Source organism: Mastigoproctus giganteus, chromosome 1 (genome assembly GCF_048544385.1).
Source record: "Mastigoproctus giganteus isolate SK-2022 chromosome 1, ASM4854438v1, whole genome shotgun sequence".
NCBI lineage: Eukaryota > Metazoa > Arthropoda > Arachnida > Uropygi > Thelyphonidae > Mastigoproctus > Mastigoproctus giganteus.
The window spans coordinates 242,498,539-242,523,330 of record NC_143575.1 but is presented as its reverse complement, the minus strand read 5'-3'; the positions used below and the strand labels follow the sequence as shown (position 1 = coordinate 242,523,330).

The following is a 24,792-nucleotide window of genomic DNA, read 5'->3' as shown; positions in this document are numbered from 1 at the left end:
ATTACAAAACTTAATAAATTTATACGTCATTGGGAAACAAAACTTTTGTTTTCCAATGACATATAATGTGAGCTATATAATGACATATAATGTGACAATGTGAACTTCAGTTTTTTTGTCAGCAAATTAAACAGTTATTGAGGGATTAAAAGACAACTTCATAAAAGTTACTGTGCTTACATTTTTTTTTTTAAATTTTCAGGAAATACGTATGAAGGTAGGTTAGGTTATGTTGTTCCAGAAAACAGCAGTTGAATGAATAAACGAGGAAGATGAAAAGTTGGTTCTGTGAGTTTGAAGTTGGACAGTAAATGGACGTTGACTGGTGGCGGCATGTGGAAGTATCCATGGAAGTATCTGTAGAAAAGGAATGCAGCAGAAACAGTACGTCTATGAGACAGCGAGTGGAGAGACTCTGTTAGAGATGAGTCATTAATTAACCTAACTGCCCTCTTCTGAATGGAATCAAGAAGCCTGAGAGAGGTTTTAGGAGCACCACCCCAGATGTGGGAACAATATTCCATGGCGGGGCGGATTTGCGATTTATACAGAGTGAGCAGCTGTTTGGAAGAAAAGTAACGCCGAGAGCGAAAGAGAAAACCAAGTTTTTTAGATGCAGAAGAAGCAATATTTGTAATGTGTTTGTGCCAAGAAAGATTAGAAGTCAGGGTAATCCCCAAAAGAGATATTTCAATTTGCCTAGAAATCAGAGTGTCACTAAAGATAAGCATAGGAGCAGAAGAGTCCTTTTTGCGAGATATAAGACAAGACTGAGTTTTAGAAGGGTTGAAATCAACTAAGTTGTCTTTGCCCCACTGGAGAATTACCTGAAGATCGGCATTTAAGGAATTGGTAGCAGATTTTCGGGAAGTTGAAGCTGATTGAGCAGGACAAAGTTTCTCAAAATGGAAAGTGGAATGCAATGTGCTACCATTGGCAAAACTATGGATAGGATTTCCAGTCAATGGAAGAAGATCATTAATATACAAGAGGAAAAAAGTGGGGGAAAGAACTGAACCTTGGGGGTCACCGGCATTGGTGGAGAAGTTAGAAGACAGAGAGCCATCTACCGGCACCCTCAGTGAGCGATCAGAGAGAAAACTGGATAACCAATTACTAAAAACAGTTGGCAAACCATAAGATGGAAGCTTGTTTAGAAAGCCTTTATGCCAAACAGGATCGAAAGCCTTTGAGATATCAAGAGCAACTACTTGTGTTTCACCGAACCTTTCCATTGAATTAGTCCAGAAATGAGTAACATAAGCCAGAATATCACCAGTGGATCGACACTGATGGAATCCATACTGGCGATTGTTGATCAGACGGAAGGTTTCTAGGTAGTTTAAGAGTTGGCGGTTAATTGATTTCTCCATTACTTTAGAAAGGGTAGAAGTAATTGCAATGGGACGATAATTGGATGGGAGGGATTTGTCACCCTTTTTAGGAACTGGTTGGATATGAGCAAATTTCCAAGCAGAGGGAAAAACACCTTTGGAATAAGAAAGTGAAAAAAAAGGCAGCAAACAATAGGAGTAAGTTCAGGAGCACCGGTTTTGAGAACAAGTGGAGAAATACCATCGGGACCTGGAGCTTTCTTAGCATCGAGATTCGTCAAAATCCTTCTGACATCCTTTTGACGGAAGACCACAGGAGGCATTGAATGGAGCATGTTGGGAATGGTGGGAGGTGTTTTACCAAGATCATTAATACATGAGCTGGAAGAAAAATGGGATGCTAGCAAGTCAGCTTTATCCTTGGCTGAAGTAACAATGGAACCATCTGGTTTGGACAGAGGTGGGAGCAGAGATGGGCAAAAGTTGCATCCAATAGCTTTGGCAAGAGACCAGAATGCTCGGCTACCATTAGGGCAGGAAGCAAGTTTTCTACTGTTAGCCTGTTCAAACTCTAGTTTGGACTTATTAATAACTGCTTTACAATTGTTGTGAGCTTTGGTGTTGGCACAAAATGAAACCAAACAATTAGAAACAAGCCAATTACGATATGCAACATTCTTCTATTGAACAGCCTTAGCACATTTATTGGAAAACCAAGGTTTAGATAAAGGACGAGATTTTAAAGTGGAGTGTGGGTTAAGGATTCCATTCCTGTAAGAATAATTTCATTGACACGATCTGAGCAAACATTGACATCAGAAGTTTTGAAACAGTAATCCGACCGAGGAAAAGAAGAAAAGAAGTCTCGCAGGTCATCCCATTTTGCATTCTTGTAATGCTAAACAACAAGAGGTTGGGAATAGCCATGACATAAAGGTTCCATTGGAGAAGAGACAATCACCAAGTTGTGATCTGAAGTGCCTAAAGGACCTCTCACTTCGACAGTGTACTTAGAAGGGTTGTTAGTGAGAAAAAGATCAAGCGTATTGGCTGTATGATTAGGATTGTCCGGTATCCTTGTAAGTAAATGAACAATCTGTGCAAGGTCATTAGTAATTGTAAAAGCCTCAGCATCTCGACCTGCTGGGTCGGTGTGACTAGAAAACGGTAGCCAGCTGGAGTTGTGAACATTAAAATCACCAAGGAAAATTACCTCACTGTTAGGAAAGTTGGACTGGAGAAAGTCAAGTTGCAAAGAGAAGAAGTCAGAGAGCTCCAAGTGATTAGTGGAGTTGGGAGAACTGTAGAGACAACAGATGAATTTGACACAATGAGGTAGAGAGATTTTAAGCCAGAGAAGATCAAAGAGAGGAGATTCAAAATTGCTAAGTCTCTGACAGGGAATATCAGAATGGACATATGCACAAGTACCACCTTTGAGGCGAAAGGAATCATAAAACGAATAATTTGGGCATCTGAGATGAGCAGTAGTTGAATCAACCGATAACTGAGATTTTGTCAGAAAAAGTACATGCGGTTTGGCAGACTGTAAGTGGAAATGGACATTGTTGAGATTAGAATTGAGACCACGTATATTTGTGAAATGATTAGGAAGTGCTTGGGAGGTTTAGATCTTTTCGCAGATAAGCCTGCTCTATTAGTTTGATAATTCGTGGTGTATTCAATAGTAAGAAAAAGTGTATGGAACATGCTGTATGGAGTAATGAAATTTTTGGATATGGCGTACACGTGGTAAGAATATACCCAGATCCTTGACATAACGTGGCCTCGACAATGCTCCCCACATACACACTACTCGGACACCCTCCAGTCACTATCTGGCAGAGTAGAGGTAGCAAGATTATACACTAGCTGATCCGGAAGCCTCCTAGAGAGTTACCAATAGGTTCGGTCCAGTGTACTAACTAGCGGCCTGCCTGCAAACACCGTTTTAGAGCTGTACCCTCGAAATGTAAAGAATATTGGATCTTGCCATGACATTCATCATAACCTCAAAAGTTATCAATCATACTGCATGATGGAAGAGGTGTGGAAGGGTTGACCGGAACTTAGCTCTAGAGACTAAACGTGCGTTCCACCACATCTACTTGCAGTGGAAGCAAGAAACAAATTCTATGCAGCTCTGTGGTCAGCTCGACAGAAACTGGTTGGTTACCGCTCTAACAAGCTATTAATTAGATTTGTCCAAACATGTGTTGTACTGGTGGCTCTCTATGCATCAGAAATCTGGTACTCCAAACCTATCTAGCAGTTTTTGGGGCTTGACTATTGGCTTCTACAATCCTTCACTAGGACTTCAGGACATCCCCTTACTATCTCTATGACCATACTACATTCTCTGCATGAAATGACCCTGTGGAAACAAATCATCACCACTCATAATATAATTACCCTCTCCAAGCTTATTTCAGGCAGACTAGATGCTCCCAGCATCGGTAGCCACATCATCCTGCCCAAGGCTAACAGAATATTTAACCTCCAAACATCTATGATCTGAATTGCTCTCGACCAAATCATCTCACTCAATATTAGCATTAGTAGAGGCATTCGATGCAAGAAAGCAAGCTTATGTAGCATCCTTCACCCCTCTGTTCGTTCGAAATACCTGTCCAGCTGTGCCTTAAACTTATTTAGGCTATCAACTTCCACAACAATGGATGGAAGTCTGTTCAACCAACCACGCACTGGCTAAAGGCAAATTTCCGCACGTTTATCCTACATCTGCCTTTCCTCAATTTGAATTTATGCCCTCTCAGGTGATTATTCTGAGCAAGAGTTAGAATCCCATCAGCATTGAGCATGCTCAAACCATTCAAGGCTTTATACACCTCTATCAGATCACCTCGCTGGTGCCTAGTCTCCAGACACTGTAATTTGCAAAACTTAAGCCTTTCTTCGTAAGAAGCTCCCCTTTGTTCCATTCACTAATCTTGTTGCCCTTCTCTGTACTCGTTCCAGCAGCTCTATATCCTTCTTGAAATGAGTCCTCCAGACCTGTATACAGTACTCTAGGTGTGGCCTGACCATTGCCTTATACAAGGGAATAATAACCTCCTTATCCCTGCTAGAAAAATTCCTATATATCATTGACAATATGCCATGAGCTACTCTTGCAGCCCGTCTGCACTGCTCAGAGAACTTCATATCTGCCTGCACAACCACCACCAGGTCCCTTTCATTCTCTATCACTGTCAGTGTAGTACCACAGAGATGATACGTTGCTCTGGGGTTGCTGTTTCCCATATGTAATACTTTACATTTGTCAATGTTAAACTTCATTTGCCACCTCTCAGCCCATCTGCTCAACCTTTCCAGATCCTGTTGCAGCAGCAGCAGCAGCAGCATAGTGTCTGTATGTCCTTGACAACCCTGCCAACCTTCGTATCATCTGCAAACTTGGACATTAAGCTTGATATACCATCATCAATATCATTTATAAATACAGAAAACAATAATGGACCCAACACTGAACCCTGAGGGAATCCACTAATAACATTAGTCCACGATGAGCAGTGTCCATTGATTACCACTCTCTGTCTTCTCCCCGTCAACCACCCCTTTATCCAAAGCAGCAATTTGCCTCCAATGCCACATTGCTCCAATTTGTGCAGCAGTCTCCCATGTGCAACAGTATCAAAAGCCTTTCTAAGCTCCAAGTATATAATATCAAAGTTATTCCCTGCATCCAGTTCTTTTGTGACTGCATCATAGTATCCAATCAAATTGGTCAGGCAAGACTTACCCTTAACAAAACCATGCTGTGTCTGGGCTAAAACTGAAGTCTTGTCTAGATGATCCTGCAGTGCTTCTTTAACCAGTGCCTCCATTAATTTTCCTGGAACAGATGTTAAACTCACAGGTCTATAATTATTTGTGTCAGCCTTTGATCCTCCTTTGTGAATTGGGGTCATATTTGCACATCTCCAGTCTGTGGGTACTTCCCCTGAGTCCAAGCAAGTTCTCATAATTATGGCTAACGGATTGCTTACTTCCTTTGCTGCCTCCTTTAATATAACTGGATAGATCCCATCCACCCTGGATAGATCCCATCAAATTCACTGGATAAATGCCTTTCTTGTGTTTATCTTCAACAATTTCTCCTCCACTTTACTCTTAGTTATTACAGGATTCTCTAGCTTACTGCCAGAGTTGAATACACCTCTGGCATTCCCCTCGCTGAATAACTCCTCATGTGTGAATGTCAATGCAAAATATTCATTTAGTTTGTTAGCTACCTGAGCAGGATTATCAACAGTTGACCCATCGATTTCAAGTGGACAAATCTGATTCACCCCCTTCCTTCTAGAGTTTACATAAGTAAAGAACTCATTTCTGTTTTTCTTTGCATCCCTTGCCAAAGATTTCCCGTAATCTGCCTTCGCCTGCTTTACCTCTTTTGTAACTTGGTTACAGATCAACTTATATCTATCATAGGCTTCTGTGTCACGTGTTAATTTGTATGTATCCCATGTATTTTTCTTCTCTGCCATATGTCTCATTAGTTCATCTGACATCCATTTAGGCCTAAACCTTGAACAATATTTCTTAGTTGGTATTGAAAGCCTAGTAGCTTCCAAGATAAGTTCTTTGTATGCTTCTCATTTTGAATTTACTGTTGGTAACAGCATCAGTTGGTCCCACTGTATAGAATTTAAATAGTGTCTCAGTCCATCATAGTCACCTTTGTGAAAGCAATAAATCTTCCCTTTACCCCTAATGGTAGTTACCTCTTTGAGTAAATCCCACTTCAGCACCTGTGATCACTGCCACCTAGTGGTTCCTTTATCTGCAGATTCCTAATGCAGAAGAATCACTACTGATAATCAAATCAAGAGTATTACTCCCTCTAGTTGCCTCCCAAACATGCTTATGTAGAAAACAATCATCCAATAAATCCGCAAAAGCCTTGCTAGTGTGTGAGTGACCAGTCCCAAAATTCCAGTCAATATCTGGGAAATTAAAATCCTTCATTATAAGACTCTCTGATGTACTGGCCCACTCTGTTTCCCTGTATAGTTTCTTATTATACTTATCAGAGTCATTAGGCCTATAGCACACTCCTTCTCTCAATTTTGATCTCCCAATGCTTGTCACACCAAACTGACTCGACACTGCACTGTCCAGTGATGTCGATTGGCTTCACTTCTTTGGATTTTATGTGTTTCTTAACTAATAGCATAACCCCTCCTCCCTTCCTATCCCGTCTCTCCTTTCTGTAGATGTTGTACTCCCCGAATTCCAGTTCTGCATTCCTTATTTCTGTGTGACACCACGTCTCTGATATCCCAACAATATCTGTCTTTGATGTTTTGAGCAATACCTCAAATTCATCAAATTTATTTACCAAACTCCTAGCATTGGTGTACATGCAAGTAGACATGCACCTGTTTCTATTCTTAGCTACCCTCACACAACCCATGTGTTTACTTGTACAGCAATGACTCCCAGGAGTCTCTGAAATTTCCTGCATCTTGTTTTTCAAGCTTTTGCTCATTCCAATAGAAGCAGTGCAAGAATCACTTTCACTTGTGCCAGTGGCTACTGTTTATCTATAAGCTTTTTATCCCCCCCAAGCTAGCAGTTTTCCGACCCACCTAACACTGCCTCAATAGCATCAGCAAATATTCTTGCACCCTTTCTATTTAAGTGTATCCCATCCCTGTAGAAGCAGTCTCTCCTGTTAACAAGTACAGTCCAGGCTGAAAAAAATTCTACCCCTTGAGCCTTGCACAGTCTTTCCAATGCCGAATTGATCGACCAGGCTCTTATCATATACTCCCTCCTATCGTGTCTGAGCAGAATTGCAGACACTTTCAAATTCAACCCTAATTCATGGCTTTTTTTCAACAGTGACCTGTACTTATTAAGTAATTCTGCTGGTCTCCTACTCTTGATATCATTACTGCCAGCGTGTACAACTATATCACCTTTTGTGCCCTTAAATGATGATATCCGACCAGGGTATGTCTGCCAGGGGCAACCTTTGCCCCTGGCAGACATACCCTGGTCTTGTTCTACCTATCCTTTTTACAAAGCACGTTCCCGGTTTCCCTGACAATAGAGTCAACAATAACTACTAGTTCCTGTGGGACCAGCATATTCTGCCTTGGGGGTTGCCACTGTGTTGCGTGATGACCAAGTGCAAGCTCTGGCGTTGATGTGGGCAGCTGAGAGATTGATGGGCCCTCAATTTAGTTCCTTCGAAGGCATTCACCCTGTCCTTCAAGCTCTCCTATTGGCCTATAACAACGCTGAGTTGTTGTCTGATTTTGTTACACTCCTTGCATCGCACACACACAAAGCCATCCCCCATGGCAATATCATGTCCCGTACCTGAATGCTCCACAAACATCATGCAAGCAGTGCATTTTAAAAGGCTGTGATTCAGAAGGCAACTGCCCCCCCCTCAGTTCTCTGAACCCCAGCACTTCCATTAGCTTGAGCCTTTTGCTTTGCTGCTCTGGTCTGAGTCATGATTTCGATTAATTTCAATAAAATTTCAATATCTGTTCAAAATTATAACCCTAAACTTGTATCCCAACACAGTTATAACGGTATGTATATTTTTTAGTGTCAAGTATTAATTATCTATGAGGTCCCTTTATATAACTTCCGTATCAGTTATGTATTAATTAATTATGTTATGTTTGTAATCTAAGTCGTTATATTTATTTAGTTAAAAGTACAATTTAATTGACAACGAAGTTCAAAAAGTTTAATAGATTCTACCAATCAACTGACAATATTATAACCTATACTAACGCTATCTAGTTTGGTATATAACGTATTGTATGACAAAGGCGGCAAGTTATGAACGGTAAATCTACGGACACTTAAGTATTAATTAACTTTCAAATCTCGCTGTTTCAATTCAGAATAAACTAACAATCCTGACTAGGTCTATAAGCTACTTAGAGAAAATAATTTGATGTAAAAATGGTCAATAAAGTGGCTAAATGTGGCTAAATAAAAAACTTTTCATTCAGCGGAGCTGCAACTTGTAACACATGGATTTGATACTCTTACCGATACTTTTATGCAATTACAAGGCCGAGTAAAGAATAAATACACCAGATTAATCAGAAAATCACAAAATAATGCTATACTACTAAATTTAAATCAAAATTTTTGTAAAACAATAATTTCAAATCAATAAATAAGAAAAATCCACTTAGCGGCTTTGAACACGTCTGGCTCCTACTAGCCTCGTCAGTAGACTCCCAGCAAACACAATTGGACTCCTGAACGCCCTAAATATTAACTCCGAGGCGGTCTGAATGGACAAGGCTTACAGGTCAAAAATTTTTTTATCACTTAACGACACCTTGCAATTTTAGATGCTTCAATTCTCCTTCGCTCTCCACAGGAAGATTCTGTGTTTGAGGATGACCTGTGCTCCTTCTCCTGTTCCAGGCAGCCTTCTACAGCTTTCCAGCACCCCTGCACCCTTCTCGGAAGGATGCTGAATGTATTTAGAGCTGTATTTAATTTGACTAGATCTTTATCTTTTATATTACTCAATGTATGTATTATTTTTATCTGTTAGAGTTGTGTTTACCCTCCTAGCAAATGTTTGCTTTCTAGGGATGGATGTAACTTCAACTTTACCTGAATAAATACATATTTATTTTACCTTATTTTTTGATACAAGGTTGACAATAAACTATTAAATGTACATATGAATGCACATTTCATAGTCTATGTACATTAATAGCAATAAGTAAAGACTTGCTATGATAATGGTATCTAGTAAAGCTGATGATATTCCTAATAATATTGATCCCTTCATAAATGAGAACAGTTTTCTCCTGTTAAATTATATAGGAATATGCACTGTGATATGGTCAATCTTGTGTATTGCACTATGGAAACTGCAAGCTAAAATCAAAAAGTAGCTTCTGACAGTACATAACAGATCATGTGTTACCTCAAGCATTAACATAACAAAATTTGTTATACTCTCAGTTCCATCTTGCAAACTGTTATAAAAATGGATCCAGCCATTTAAATCCAGATTTTTTAAAGAACTCTGAAGCATATGTGTTAACTGTTATACAGTGAAGAAAGGTATCCAAAGCATAGCAGCCAAATCTTCAGATTTATAACAGAGAATATGATTTGTCTTGTTAACTTGATTTGATCCCTTCTCACTGTTATGTACTAGAGTTGGTACCATAGAGTTTCTCAATTGTTTTGCCAAAACACTATTTTTCTTTTCACTAAAAATAGAAGAATGAGTTAAAATTGAAAATTTTGAAAAATTCTGTAAATTTTTTCTTAATTGAAGAATATGACTACTGCAAACACCAGAGAATAATTTATTATGATTTTTAAGTTAGCTGCTTAAAAAAAAAAAATAATAATTATTATTCTGCAGGTTTTCATTTTCCATATAATGCATTTCAGGACAGGTAAAGAAATAAATATTTTACAGATTAGTGCTCTCAGTTTCAATGTGAGAGCCAAGCAGTTATTAGTATTAGTAATGGCCATATGGTACAAGGAAGCCTAAGGCTAATGCTCCACCAACCTTGGTCCTTGAGGTTGTCACAGACATTCTCTCAGATATGCGAGACAAGCTGTACTTGCTACCTGGGAGTCTAAAACGCTGATGGAACTGATATTCGGGTGACACTCAAGTCAAGTGGACCCAATTTCGGCAAAGTCCGGATGGTCTGTGACAGCCAAATCCTCTGCTTGCACCTTCATGATGGTGGGACTGTTAGTAATCCTGGATATAACCCTGGCACTTCCGTAGCCAGGTGGGAAGGAGCAGCAGTGCGTAGCACACGCTTTTTGATTAGACCGGGGGTTCGAGCCCGTCACCACCAAATACAGAGGATGCGGAAAGGTCAGGGAATGACCACCGCATGTTCCCGGAGCAATATGGCCTTAGTTGCTAATGCTCCTTAAAACCAAATAACAACATAACAACTGGATATAACCTCCATGCACAAGTACATGGTGGGTGACAACCCAGGGGTGAATCAACGTAAGCAGGGGTCAAGGTGTGGCGCGCACATACCAAATGGAGGACCGCTGCCCCTCTATGTTACCAGGCAGTACTAGGTGGTAGATGACTCTCATCAACCGGTGAAATACCACCGCTTTACTTATTGGAAGCTTGAAGTGGTAGAACCCATGTTTAGTCTCTACAGCTAAGTTCCGGTCAACTCTTCCCTATCTCTTCCATCATGCAGTATGATTGATGACTTTTTAGTTTATGATGAATGTCGTGGCGAGATCCAAAATTCCTTACATTTCAAGGGTACAGCTCTAAAACGGTGTTCGCAGGCCGGCCGCTAGTTAGTACACCGGACCAAACCTATTGGTAACTCTCTAGGAGGCTTCCGATTGGTAACTCTCTAGGAGGATAGCAAAATTATACACTACGAGGCTAGTTTATAATTTTGCTATCTCTACTCTGCCAGATAGTGACTGGAGGGAGTCCTAGTAGTGTGTATGCGGGGAGCATTGTCGAGGCCACGTTATGTCAAGGATCTGGGTGTATTCTTACCACGTGTACGCTATATCCAAAAATTTCATTACTTCATACAGCTTGTCCCACTCACTTTTTCTTACTATTGAATACATCATGAATTGTGAAACTAATAGAGCAAGCTTATCTGCAAAAAGATCTAAACCTCCCAAGCACTTCCTAATTCATTTCACAAATATACGTGGTCTCAATTCTAATCTCAACGATGTCCATTTCCACTTGCAGTCTGCCAAACCCCATGTACTTTTTCTGACAGAATCTCAGTTATCGGTTGATTCAACTACTGCTCATCTCAGATGCCCAAATTATTCGCTGTATGATTCCTTTTGTCTCAAAGGTGGTACTTGTGCATATGCCCATTCTGATATTCCCTGTTAGAGACTTGGCAATTTTGAATCTTCTCTCTTTGATATTCTCTGGCTTAAAATCTCTCTACCTCATTGTGTCAAATTCATCTGTTGTCTCTACCGTTCTCCCAACTCCACTAATCACTTGGAGCTCTTTAACTTCCTCTCTTTGCAACTTGACTTTCTCCAGTCCAACTTTCCTAACAGTGAGGTAATTTTCCTTGGTGATTTTAATGTTCACAACTCCAGCTGGCTTCCGTTTTCTAGTCACACCGACCCAGCAGGTCGAGATGCTGAGGCTTTTGCAATTACTAATGACCTAGCACAGACTGTTCATTTACCTTCAAGAATACCGGACAATCCTAATCATACAGCCAATACGCTTGATCTTTTTCTCACTAACAACCCTTCTAAGTACACGGTCAAAGTGAGAGGTCCTTTAGGCACTTCAGATCTCAACTTGGTGATTGTCTCTTCTCCAATGGAACCTTTATCTCATGGCTATTCCCAACCTCGTGTTGTTTAGCATTACAAGAATGCAGAATAGGATGACCTGCGAGACTAAATAGGATGACTTCTTTTCTTCTTTTCCATGGTCGGATTACTGTTTCAAAACTTCTGATGTCAACATTTGCTCATATCGTGTCAATGAAATTATTCTTGCAGGAATGGAATCCTTTATCCCACACTCCACTTTAAAATCTCGTCCTTTATCTAAACCTTGGTTTTCCAAAAATGTGCTAAGGCTGTTCAAGAGAAGAATGTTGCAAATCGTAATTGGCTTGTTTCTAATTCTTCAGTTTCATTTTCTGCCTACACTAAAGCTCGCAACAATTGTAAAGCAGTTATTAATCAGTCCAAACTAGAGTTTGAACAGGCTAAGAGTAGAAAACTTGCTTCTTGCCCTAATGGTAGCCGAGCATTCTGGTCTCTTGCCAAAGCTATTGGCCGCAACTTTTGCCCATCTTTGCTCCCACCTCTGTCCAAACCAGATGGTTCTGTTGCCACTTCAGCCAAGGATAAAGCTGACCTGCTAGCATCCCATTTTTCTTCCAGCTCATGTATTAATGATCTTGGTAAAACACCTCCCACCATTCCCAACACGCTCCATTAAATGCCTCCTGTGGTCTTCCGTCAAAAGAATATCAGAAGGATTTTGATGAATCTTGATGCTAAGAAAGCTCCAAGTCCTGATGGTATTTCTCCACTTGTTTTCAAAACCCTGTGTTCCTGAACTTACTCCTATTCTTTGCTGCCTTTTTTCACTTTCTTATTCCAAAGGTGTTTTTCCTTCTGCTTAGAAATTTGCTCATATCCAGCCAGTTCCTAAAATGGGTGACAAATCCCTCCCCTCTAGTAATCGTCCCATTGCAATTACTTCTACTCTTTCTAAAGTAATGGAGAAATCAATTAACTGCCAATTCTTAAACTACCTAGAAACCTTCCGTCTGATCAACGATTGCCAGTATGGATTCCGTCAGTGTCGATCCACTGGTGATATTCTGGCTTATGTTACCCATTTATGAACTAATTCAATGGAAAGGTTTGGTGAAACACAAGTAGTTGCTCTTGACATCTCAAAGGCTTTTGATCGTGTTTGGCATAAAGGTCTTCTAAACAAGTTTCCATCTTATGGTTTGCCAACTGTTTTTAGTAATTGGTTATCCAGTTTTCTCTCTGATCGCTCACTGAGGGTGATGGTAAATGCCTCTCTGTCTTCTAACTTCTCCACTAATGCCGGTGACCCCCAAGGTTCAGTTCTTTCCCCCACTTTTTTCCTCTTGTATATTAATGACCTTCTTCCATTGACTGGAAATCCTATCCATAGTTTGCTGATGATAGCACACTGCATTCCCCTTTCCATTTTGAGGAACCTTGTTCTGCTCAATCAGCTTCAACTTCCCAAAAATCTGCTACCAATTCCTTAAATGCCGATCTTCAGGTAATTCTCCAGTGGGGCAAAGACAACTTAGTTGATTTCAACCCTTCTAAAACTCAGTCTTGTCTTATATCTCACAAAAAGGATTCTTCTGCTCCTATGCTTATCTTTAGTGACACTCCGATTTCTAAGCAAAATGATATATCTCTTTTGGGGATTACTCTGACTTCTAATCTTTCTTGGCACAAGCACATTACAAATATTGCTTCCTCTGCATCCAAAAAACTTGGTTTTCTCTTTCGCTCTCGGTGTTACTTTTCTTCCAAACGGCTGCTCACTCTGTATAAATCGCAAATCCGCCCTGCCATGGAATATTGTTTCCACATCTGGGGTGGTGGCCCCAAAACCTCTCTCAGGCTTCTTGATTCCATTCAGAAGAGGGCAGTTAAGTTAATTAATAATTCATCTCTAACAGAGTGTCTCCACTCGCTTTCTCATAGAGTACTGTTTCTGCTGCATGGCTCTTCTGCAGATACTTCCATGGGCGCTGTTCTTCTGAATTGGCTTCTATAATTCCCGCTCTCTCTTTCAAAACAGTCTGAACACGTGCTACAACCAGCCAACATCCATTTACTGTCCAACTTCAAACCCACAGAACCAACTTTTCATCTTTCTCATTTATTCATTCAACTGCCGTTTTCTGGAACAACCTTCCTTCATACGTATTTCCTGAAAATTACAATCTACAGAAGTTCAAGTCCAATGTCAACAAATATCTTCTTTCGTCTTCTCAACCTCCAACCCAAGCACGGTACTAAGTACTATAGGTACCAATACCTCTCGTGTTTGGGGTTCACATAAAAAAAGAAAAAAAAAAGAAAAAAAAAAAGAGTAAAATAATAATAATAAAAAATTTAAATAAAATTATAAAAGAAAAGGAAACAGGCAACCTATGCATTTCCATCCTCCTGTAGGTAACTATCCAGCTGACCTTTGAATTTCTCCAAACTGTCAGCCTCTACCACCCATGAAGGCAATTTATTCCAGTAATTTATAACTCGCTTACTAAAATAAAACCTACTGCAATTCAGTCTAAACATCTCCCCCCATAACTTGGATTTGTGGCCCCTACTTCTAGAATCATTGATAACTGTGAAAATTTTGTCCTCATTCATTTTACTTTTGCCTCTCAGAGCCTTAAACACCTTAATCAAGTCTCCTCTGTAACTCACATATTTGAAATCTTTTCTCATATGGATGCCCTTTTGCCAATCTCATTAAAAAAGAAAGAACTGATGTGTGCTATGTATTTCATGCTTCCTTGGTCAGGGAACTGACCAAGAAAGCAAGGAATGTAACAAATTATCCCAAGTTATTCTTGGTAGTTAATAATTCTTATAGTAATGTAAACTGTCAGAGAATATTGAACCAAGTGAAAAAAAAAAAAAAAAAGCTGAAAGTTGTGACCAATAAACCTATTTTCCTCCTTAAAATATATTATTATTATTAGCCATGTGGTGCTCGTTTGTTTGTTATTTGGTTTTTAGGAGCATTAGCAACTAAGGCCATATTGCTCCGGGATATGCGGTGGTCATTCCCTGATCTTTCCACATCCTCCGTATTTGGTGGTGATGGGCTCGAACCCCGGTCTAATCAAGAAGCGTGTGCTACGCACTGCTGCTCCTTCCCACCTGGCTACGGAGACGCCAAACCATGTGGTGCAAGGAAGCCCAAGACTTATGCTGCACTAGCCAAAAAAAAAATTCCCAAGTTACCCTGACAGAGAGTCAGAAGTAGAAAGGAATTGCCACAAAAGAGAAGAATGATGATATCCAGCTCAGGACCCTGGGGTTGATATGGCTGCCCTGCCAAAGGAAAAGTGTGAAAATGCATATAAACTCAGAAATTAATTGTATTACATTTGGAAACAAAATCATTACTATGCATAGTTTTATGTTGGCTTTAATTTTCTTCATGAAGTTTACTTAACTGAATTTCAAGAGGCTAACAAATCTGAATTCTTCTCTACAATATGGAGAAACAAATATTCTTATTTGGAATCACAAAGTTAATGCATTCATCAAAAAAGTTTTAATACTGTGAATAAAAATAAATTGCATTTAATAATTGTAATTATTTATTGAATGCCTTCATGTTAAGTCAGAAAAGTGCTGAATGGTAAAAATGAGAGGCATTAAATATTTCCATGTTTTCCTGTATATTCAAGTTAGAAAAAGAAAATTTGCATTATTATAGGGTATGGTTGAAAAAATTATATTTCTAATCATGTCAAGTATACAAAATGTGATAGAAGCATGAAGTGCCAAGATGACAATCATAAACATGAAAATATACTTAGGGTTTTATTTTATATTTTTCTTTTGTTGTTGTTAATACTGGAAATACTGATTAAGTATGTTACTATTAGTCATGTACTTGTAGTTGAACAAAGCCACTTTTTCTGCAGCTGACAAAAATATATATATATAAATAAAAAAAAAGACAAAACTTACCCATGGACTTTCCTAACTGCCCAACTGACTTTTTAATTTCCCAGAGCTGTCAGCCTTAACTACTCATGGAGGTAGCATATTTTAGAAAATAAAAATTAGAGAAAGAAAACTTTCTGTAGTATAGTATAAACCTCTTTGCATTATAGCCCTTGGTTCTGGAATTATAACAGTGAGAATTTACACTTCATTCATTTTACTATCCTCCTTAGAGTGTTAGACCTGAATCAAATCCCTTGTAAGGTGCCTAGTTACCATGCTCTGTAGCCCATGTTTGAAGGCTTTCTTCCCATAGGCGCTCTTTAGCAGATCTCACCAGTGGATTGCTAGTCTGTACCTTTTCAAGAAGCTTGATGTCTTTTTTTCTTTCTTTTTAAGGAGGTGTGTGGTCTCCATACTTGGACTCTATTCAAATTGCAGCCATGCAGTTGCCTTATACGCAGATATTATTACTCCATATCTAATTTCATATCTGCCTATGTCATAACTCTTGGTTTTAAAAGGACTGCAGTTAACTAAGTTTCCTCTTCCCATTGGTCTTTCAAGATCAGCATTTAAAGAACAGACTGTGGAAATTAAAGTTGGTTTTTTTTTGCAGAGCAGTGAAATGTATTACTGTTAGTAATAGCAAAGTGATGCAATGAAGCAAGTTTATACAGCATCAGCCAAAAAAAAAAAAAAAAAAATCTTGAAATGTAATTGTACATTATCTAACTTTTTCATTTTAGTATTTATTCCATGATATTTTATTTCTTCTTTTTCAGTGGCAATCAGCTGGAATTTAAACTGGCAGACTTAAAGCCTGCAACAGATTATAATGTTTGGTAAGTAAAAATTTTAATTTCTCCATTAATTATTAAATCCTTGCTATCCTTTCTAATGATTTTTTAATCATTTATAATCTAATACTAAAGAATTATTTATGCAGCTATTTACTTCATTATAGAAATACAGTAAACGCTTTAAAATGTAGCATGCTTGGGATTGAAATTTTCCCGATTTTAGAGAGGTATACTTAGTAATTGAGCGGGTTAAGAGGAGCATATTAAGAACAAATAACTGAACTTGCCTACATCTCTGAACATTTGTAATGACTATCTTTCCTTTTACTTTTTTTTGCATCCAGTGGGATTTAAACTGCATGGATAATGAAATGATCTTAATGTTCACATTGTTACAAGCTGGCCATTGTAATGAGTTGCTGTAGTATTGCACTACTTTCAACAGATAGCTTTAGCTCTTTTGTAACTTTGAAAACTGATTTCGCATATCACATTGTAGCTCACATAGAACTATTTACAACTGTTTTGTCTGCATCTTGTCACTAGAATTTAAGATATAAGATAGGACTCAGTTTTAGAAGGAGCGAAATCAACTAAGTTATCTTTGTCCCACTGGAGAATTATCTGGAGATCAGCATTTAAGGAATTGGTAGTGGATATTTGAGAAGTCGAAGCTGTTTGTGCAGCGCAAGGTTTCTCAAACTGGAAGGTGGAATGCAATTTCTTATCATCGGCAAAACTGTGGATAGGATTTCTGGTCAATGGAAGAAGATCATTAATATACAAGAGGAAAAGAGTGGGAGAAGGAACTGAACCTTGGGAACACCAGCATTAGTAGAGAAGTTAGAAGATAGATATCTATCTACCATCACCCACAGTGAGTGGTCAGAGAGAAAACTGAATACCCAGTTACAAAAAGCAGTTGGCAAACCATAAAATGGAAACTTATTTAGAACACCTTTATACTAAACAAAATCAAAAGCCTTTGAAATGTTAAGAGCAACTGCTTGCGTTTCACCAAACTTTTCCATTGAGTTTTTCCATAGATGGGTAACATAAACCAGAATATCACAAGTGGATTGACACTGACTGAATCTATACTGGTGATCGTTGTTCAGGTGGAAAGTTTCTAGATAGGTTGAGTTGACAGTTAATTGATTTCTCCATTACTTTAGAAAGAGTAGAAGTAAGTGCAATGGAACAATAATCGGGTGGGAGGAATTTGTCATCCTCTTTAGGAACTGGCTGGATATGAACAAATTTCCAAGCTGAAGGAAAAACAACTTTGGAATAAGAAAGTGAAAAAAAAAAAAAAAAAAGTCGATACAGGAGTCAGGAGACTTTGAGAACAAATGGAGAAATACCATCAGGACTGGAGATTTATTAGCATCAAGATTGATCAAAAGACTTCTGATGGAACACTACAGGAGCCATCAAATGGAGAGTACTGGGAATGGTAGGAGGTGGTTTACAAAGAGAATCAGTACACAAGTTGGAAGAAAAATAGGATTCTAGCAGGTCAGCTTTATCTTTGCTGAAGTGGCAATAGAACCATCTGGTTTTGACAGAGGTGGGAACAGTGATGGGTAAGATAGTAAAGGGGGAAAAGGAAAGAGTTTTTGCTTCCGCAAAGGCGAGTACAGTGGTCTCGGACAGTTTTTAAATTCTGTACAGGGGGATCAACTGACGATGTTTACTAACAGTAAATTCTAAGTGGGAAGTATTCAAGGAATCAATTGTGGTGGCTACTAAAAGTTTCATACCTATTAAGAAATTTTGTTCAACGTTTAGGCCTAAATGGTTATCAAATGAACTAATGAGACTCGCGACAGAGAAGAAAAATGCATGGGATGCATATAAATTATCAAGCGACTCGGAAGCCTATGGCAGATATAAGCTAGTCTGTAATCAGGTCACAAAGGAGGTTAGGCAGGCAAAGGCGAATTACGAGAAATCTTTGGCAAAAGATGCTAAGAAAAACAGCAAGGATTCTTTACTTATATAAACTCTAAAAGGAAGGGGCTGAATATGATTAGTCCACTTGATATCGATGGTTCGACTGTTGATGATCCTGCTCAGATATCAAATTGAATGAGTATTTTGTATCTACATTCACACATGTGGAGTTATTAAAGTTTGAAAACGGCAGAAGGTTATCAAATTGTAGCAGGGTGCTTAATGATTTTGTAATAACTGAGAACAAAATGGAGGAGAAATTGTTGAAGTTAAACATAAGAAAGGCACCTGGGTGGATGGGATCTCTCCAGTTATATTAAAGGAGGCGGCAAAGCAACTAAGGCAAACCCTTAGCCATAATTATGAGAGCATCCTTGGACTCAGGGGAGGTCCCCACGGACTGGAGATGTGCAAATGTATCCCAAATTCACAAAGGTGGATCGAAGGGTGACACGAGTAATTACAGACCAGTTAGTTTAACTTCTGTTCCGTGTAAAATAATGGAGTCACTGGTTAAAGATGCATTGCAGGATCATCTAGACTAGACTTCAGCAATAATTCAGACACAGCATGGGTTTGTTAAGGGAAAGTCTTGTCTGACAAATTTGATAGGATATTGTGATGTGGTTACAAAGGAACTGGATGCAAAAAATAATTTTGATATCATATATTTGGATTTCAGGAAAGCTTTTGACACTGTTGCGCATGGAAGACTATTGTACAAATTGGAGCAGAATGGTATTAAGGGTAAGTTGCTACAATGGATAAAAGGATGGTTGAGTGGGAGAAGACAGAGGGTGGTAATTAATGGGTGCTGCTCTTCATGGACTAATGTTATTATTGGAGTCCCACAGAGTTCGGTGTTGGGTCCATTGCTGTTTTGTATATTTATCAATGATATTGATGAAGGTATATCAGTCTTAATGTCGAAGTTTGCAGATGATACAAACGTTGGCAGAGTTGTTAATGACGGTAATGGCAATGTGCTACTGCAACAGGATCTAGATAATTTGGGCAGATGGGCTAAGAAGTGGCAACTGAAGTTTAACGTTGATGAATGCAAAGTACTGCATATGGGTAGAAGTAACCCCAGAGAAACGTACCAACGGTGTGGTACTACACTTAAGGTGGTAGAAAATGAAAAGACCTGGGAGTAATTGTGTAGTCAGATATGAAGTTTTCTGAGAAATGCAGACAGGCTGCCAAGGCAGGTCATGGGGTTTTGTCAATGATATATAGCAATTTTGCTAGCAGGGAAAAGGAGGTGATTGTCCCTCTGTGTAAGGTAATGGTCAGGCCATGCCGTGAGTACTACCTATGTCTGGAAGCCTCATTTTAGGAAGGATGTAGATTTGCTTGAGTGTGTACAGAGAAGTGCAACAAGATTGGTGAGGGGGAATGAAGGGATTCTCTTACCAAGAGAGGCTTAAATTCTGCAAATTGCAGTGGCTGGAGACTACGCACCTGCTCAGTGATCTGATTGAGTTGTATAAGTCCTTGAATGGGTTGGGCATGCTTAATTCTGATGGGATCCTTCCACTTGTTGAGATTACGAACCTAAGGGGGCATAAATTCAAATTAAGAAAATACAGACGTAGAATAGACGTGCAGAAATTTGCTTTTAGCCAGTGGGTGGTTAATTGCTGGAACAAACTTCCATCTGTCGTGAAGTTGATAGGTTAAATAAATTAAAGAGGAACTGGACAGGCATTTTGAGGGAATGGTGTGTTTTTTTTTTTTTTTTTTTTGACTGATGCTGCATAAGCTGATACACTTGCTTTCTTGCATCACATGCCACTACTACTAGTATTGAGGAAGTCTTTGCTGTATTCTTTGCCAGAGACTTCTCGTAATCTGCCTTAACTTGTCTAACCTACTTTGTGACTTGATTACAGACTAGTTTATATCAACTATAAGTTTCTGTATCACCTGATAATTTATATGCATCCCATGCATTTTTCTATTCTGTGTCTCATTAGTTTATCTGACATCCATTTAGGTCGAAGCCCGAAACGGTATTTCTTAGTTGGTAAAAGAAAGCTTAGTAGCCTCCACAATTAGTTCTGTGAATGTTTCCCATTTAGAATTGGCTGATGGTAACATTATCAGTTGGTCCCACTGTATAGAATTTAAAATTGTCTGAGACCACTGCAGTCACCCATACGAAAGCAAAAGCCCTTCTTTTTAGCCTCAACAGTTGTCTTTTAGTAAATCCAACATGAGCATTAGCATTAAAAGAGGAATATGATGCAAGGAAGCATGCTTATACAGCATCAGCCAAAAAAATTCCATTTCGGCCATTCATTCACTCCAAAGGTTTGTACAGTTCTTCCTTGAATTTTTTTATGCTATCAACTTCCATACCCAACAGATGGAAGTTTGTTCCAGCAATCAACCACCCACTCACTGGATAAAGGCAAACTTCAGCATATCTATTCTGCAACTGTCTTTCCTCAGTTTGAATTAACCTCCCCTCAAGTTCATAATCTGAGCAAGAGGAAAAATCTCATCACATTGAGTTTGCTCAAATCATTCGAGATCTTATACACCTCAATCAGCCTCGATCAGATCACCTCCCAGGTGCCTAATCTCCAGACATTGCGATTTGCAAAACTTTCTTATTAAGAGCACCCTTTGTTCTCCTGACCAATCTTGTTGTCCTTCTCTGTACTTGTTCTAGCAACACTACATCCTTCCTAAAATGAGGCCTCCAGACCTGTACACAGTACTCATGGTGTAGCCTGACCATTGCCTTGTACAAAGGGATAATCACCTCCTTATCCCTGCTAGCAAAATTCCTGTTTGCACTGCTCAGAAAACTTCATATCTGACTGTACAATAACCCCCCCAGGTCTTTTTCATTCTCCACCACCCTGAGTGTAGTACCGCACAGTTAGTACGTTACTCTGGGGTTACTGCTACCCATATGCAATACTTGCATTTGTCAATGTTAAACTTCAGTTGCGAACTCTCAGCCCTTCTGCCCAACTTTTCTAGATCCTGTTGCAGTAGTGTACTGTCATTAACAACCTTGCCAAACTTGGACATTAAGCCTGATATACCTTAATCAATATCATTGATAAATTTAAAAAACAACAATGGGCCTGATGCCGAACCCTGACGAACTCCACTAATAACATTAGTCCACAAAGAGCAGTGTCCATTGATTACCACTCTCTCTTCTCCCACTCACCATCCCTTTTTCCATAGCAGCAACTTGCCCTTAATGCCATACTGCTCCAATTTGTACACCATTCTTTAATTTGCAACAGTATCAGTAGCTTTTCTCAAATCCAAGTATATGATATTAAAATTATTGTTTGCATCCAGTTCCTTTGTGGCTACATCATAGTATTCAATCAAGTTGGTCAGACAAGATTTCATTTTAACGAATACATGTGGTGTCTGAACTACACTGAGTGGGCAGAAATCATGGAATACCTACCTAGTAATGGGTAGGCCCCCCCTTTCATCTGGATAAGGGAAGTCACATGGCAAGGCATTGAATCCATTAGTTCATGAAAGTGCTGCACAGATATTTCCATCTATGCTTGTTGCACTGCTGTCCATAATTCTGTTGCATTCCTGGGTGGAGGATCCAAAGCTCGAACAGACCGTTCCACAGCATCCCAAAGATGCTCCACAGGGTTCAAGTCTGGTGAACGGGTTAAATTCTGGTGAAATCTCTTTGAACCATGTTCTAGTCACCACGACTCTGTGGGGGAGGCGCATTGTCCTGCTGAAAGAGTTCATTGCTCTGGGTGAACGATGACCATGAAGGGATGCAAATGGTTTGTAAGGATGGATACATAACCTGGATCATTTAGAGATGCATCTAGAGTACCAGAGGTCCCAACATGTGCCAGTTGACCATGCCCCAGACCATTACTGACCACCTACCTGAACAGTTCCTTGTTGACATGATGGGTGCATAGCTTCGTGCAGTTTCTTCCAGATTTGCACCTTCCTCTGCTCAAAATAACTGGAAATGGGACTCGTTGGTCCAGGAGAGCCCCTCTCTAATCATCCAAGGTCCAGTGCCAATGTTTTTTTGCCCAGTTAAGGCATAGAGTAGTTTGTGTCGTGGTGTTAGCAATAGGACTCTGGTGGGTCGGCAGCTCCCATAACCTATCGTGGCTGATGATCGTCTGATGGTCTTCGATTCTGGCAGCTCCTTCATTGAAGTCTGCAGTGATTTGCACCACTGTTGCTCTCTGATTGGCTGAAAGAACGCGAGACAGGCACATTCACCCACCATCTTTCTCCGCTCAAAACGCTGTCCAAAATAAGATGCTATTTCAGAAATGCCGTATTCCTGATATACTCTTGATACTGTTGAACGGAGATAGAGTGCAATTTCTGTACCACCTCCACAATAGTGTCCCACATGTCAGGCACCCACTATCATCTTTTTCAAAGTCAGTTAACTCATGACGTTTATCCATACTGAAATCGAATTACCATCTACGTGAATGCATGATGCAGTTGATTCGTTCACTAGTGAGAGGAGTCATGAGAGGACCCATGGGATTCATGAGATACCCAGGAACCAGATATCACACGAATTCTGTCCTTTCAGTGTATAACTGCAGTCTTGTATAGATGATCCTGCAATGCTTATTTAACCAGTGACTCCATTATTTTCCCCTGGAACAGAAGTTAAACTAACAGGTCTGTAATTACTTGTATCATCCTTTGATCCCTCCTTAGTGAATTGGGGGTACATTTGCACATCTCCAGTCCATGGGGTTCTCCCCTGAATCCTGATATCCTCTCATAATAATTGCTAAGGATTTGCTTACTCCCTTGGCTGCCTACTTTAATATAACTAGATCAGTTAGTACCACTTGAGCACCTTGGCACGAAGAGTGTGTTTTACATGTTGCTTATAATCAGATCAACTGTATCGCTTCCTCTTGTTGCCTCTCTAAGGTACTGCTGTGTTAGAGAGGCAACAACAGAAGTTTACTGGATGACTAGACAGTCATCCAGTAAATCACAAATATCTTGTTAGTATGTGAGTGACTGACCCACAAATTGAAGTCGCTATCTGGAAAGTTAGCCCCCCCCCCCATTATATGACATACTGATTTATTGCCCGACCCTATTCCTCTGTATAGTTGTTTGTTATACTCATCATGGTCATTAGACCTATATCACACTCCTACTTTCATTTTTGGTTTCACCAAAGTGACTCAACATTGCACTGACCACCCATTTTGACTGGTAGCACTTCTTAACTAAAGGCTTAAACCTCTCCCCCCCCCCCCCCCGTCCTGTCTGTCCTATCTGCAGCTATTGTACTCCTATATTCACTGGGGCCTCCCTAGCCAGCTCAGGTTTAGTCCAGAGTTCGTCCCTGCTAGAGTCTTTCTTCTGCTGTACCTGGCTGCCTCTGGCTAAATGGCGAAGGAACAACAGACCAACATAATCCCACACTACACTAACTAACACAAATACTTACACAATCTCTGGCATTTATAGAGTTTGTATTGTGTCACAAAGCATACATTAGCATTAGTAGAGGCATATGATGCAAGAAAGCAAGCTTATGCAGCATCAGCCAGGAAAAAAAAAAAAAAATTCCACTTCACCCCTCTGTTCGTTCGAAATACCTGTCCAGCTGAGCCTTAAATTTATTTAGGCTATCAACTTCCACAACAAGGGATGGAAGTCTGTTCCACCAACCAACTACCCACTGGCTAAAGGCAAATTTCCGCACATCTATCCTACATCTGTCTGTCCTCAATTTGAATTTATGCCCTCTCAGGTGATTATTCTGAACAAGAGGAAGAGTCCCATCGGCATTGAGCATGTTCAAACCATTCAAGTCTTTATACACCTCTATCAGATCACCTCGCCGGTGCCTAGTCTCCAGACACTGTAATTTGCAAAACTTAAGCCTTTCTTCGTAAGAGCAACCCTTTGTTTCATTCACTAATCTTGTTGCCCTTCTCTGTACTCGTTCCAGCAGCTCTACATCCTTCCTCAAATAAGGCCTCTAGACCTGTTTACAGTACTCAAGATGTGGCCTGACCATTGCCTTATACAAGAGAATAATCACCTCCTTATCCCTGCTAGAAAAATTCCTGTATATCATTGATAAGACACCATGAGCTACTCTTGCAGCCGGTCCGCACTGCTCAGAGAAATTCATATCTGCCTGCACAATTACCTCAGTTCCTTTTCATTCTCTGCCACTGTCAGTATAGTACCACAGAGTTGATACGTTGCTCTGTGGTTGCTGTTTCCCATATGTACTAATTTACATTTGTCAATGTTAAACTTCATTTGCTACCTCTCAGCCCATCTGCTCAACCTTTCCAGATCCTGTTGCAGCATCATAGTGTCAGTAGTGTCCTTAACAACCCTGCCAACTTTTGTATCGTCTGCAAACTTGGACATTAAGCTTGATATACCATCATCAATATTATTTATAAATACAGAAAACAATAATGGACCCA

At 39.6% G+C, this 24,792-nt stretch overlaps 1 protein-coding gene across 5 annotated transcripts in view; it reads left to right on the top strand.

The window, feature by feature from the left end:
* The window catches only part of LOC150091709 (fibronectin type-III domain-containing protein 3A-like), a 489,490-nt gene that overhangs the window by 190,913 nt on the left and 273,785 nt on the right, over nucleotides 1–24,792 (top strand). For all 5 annotated transcript variants that reach the window (XM_090376531.1, XM_090376557.1, XM_090376540.1 and 2 more), the window contains one exon: nucleotides 16,355–16,414. In XM_090376531.1, the coding sequence (XP_090232657.1) occupies nucleotides 16,355–16,414 (60 nt within the window). The remainder of the gene's footprint in view (nucleotides 1–16,354; nucleotides 16,415–24,792) is intronic.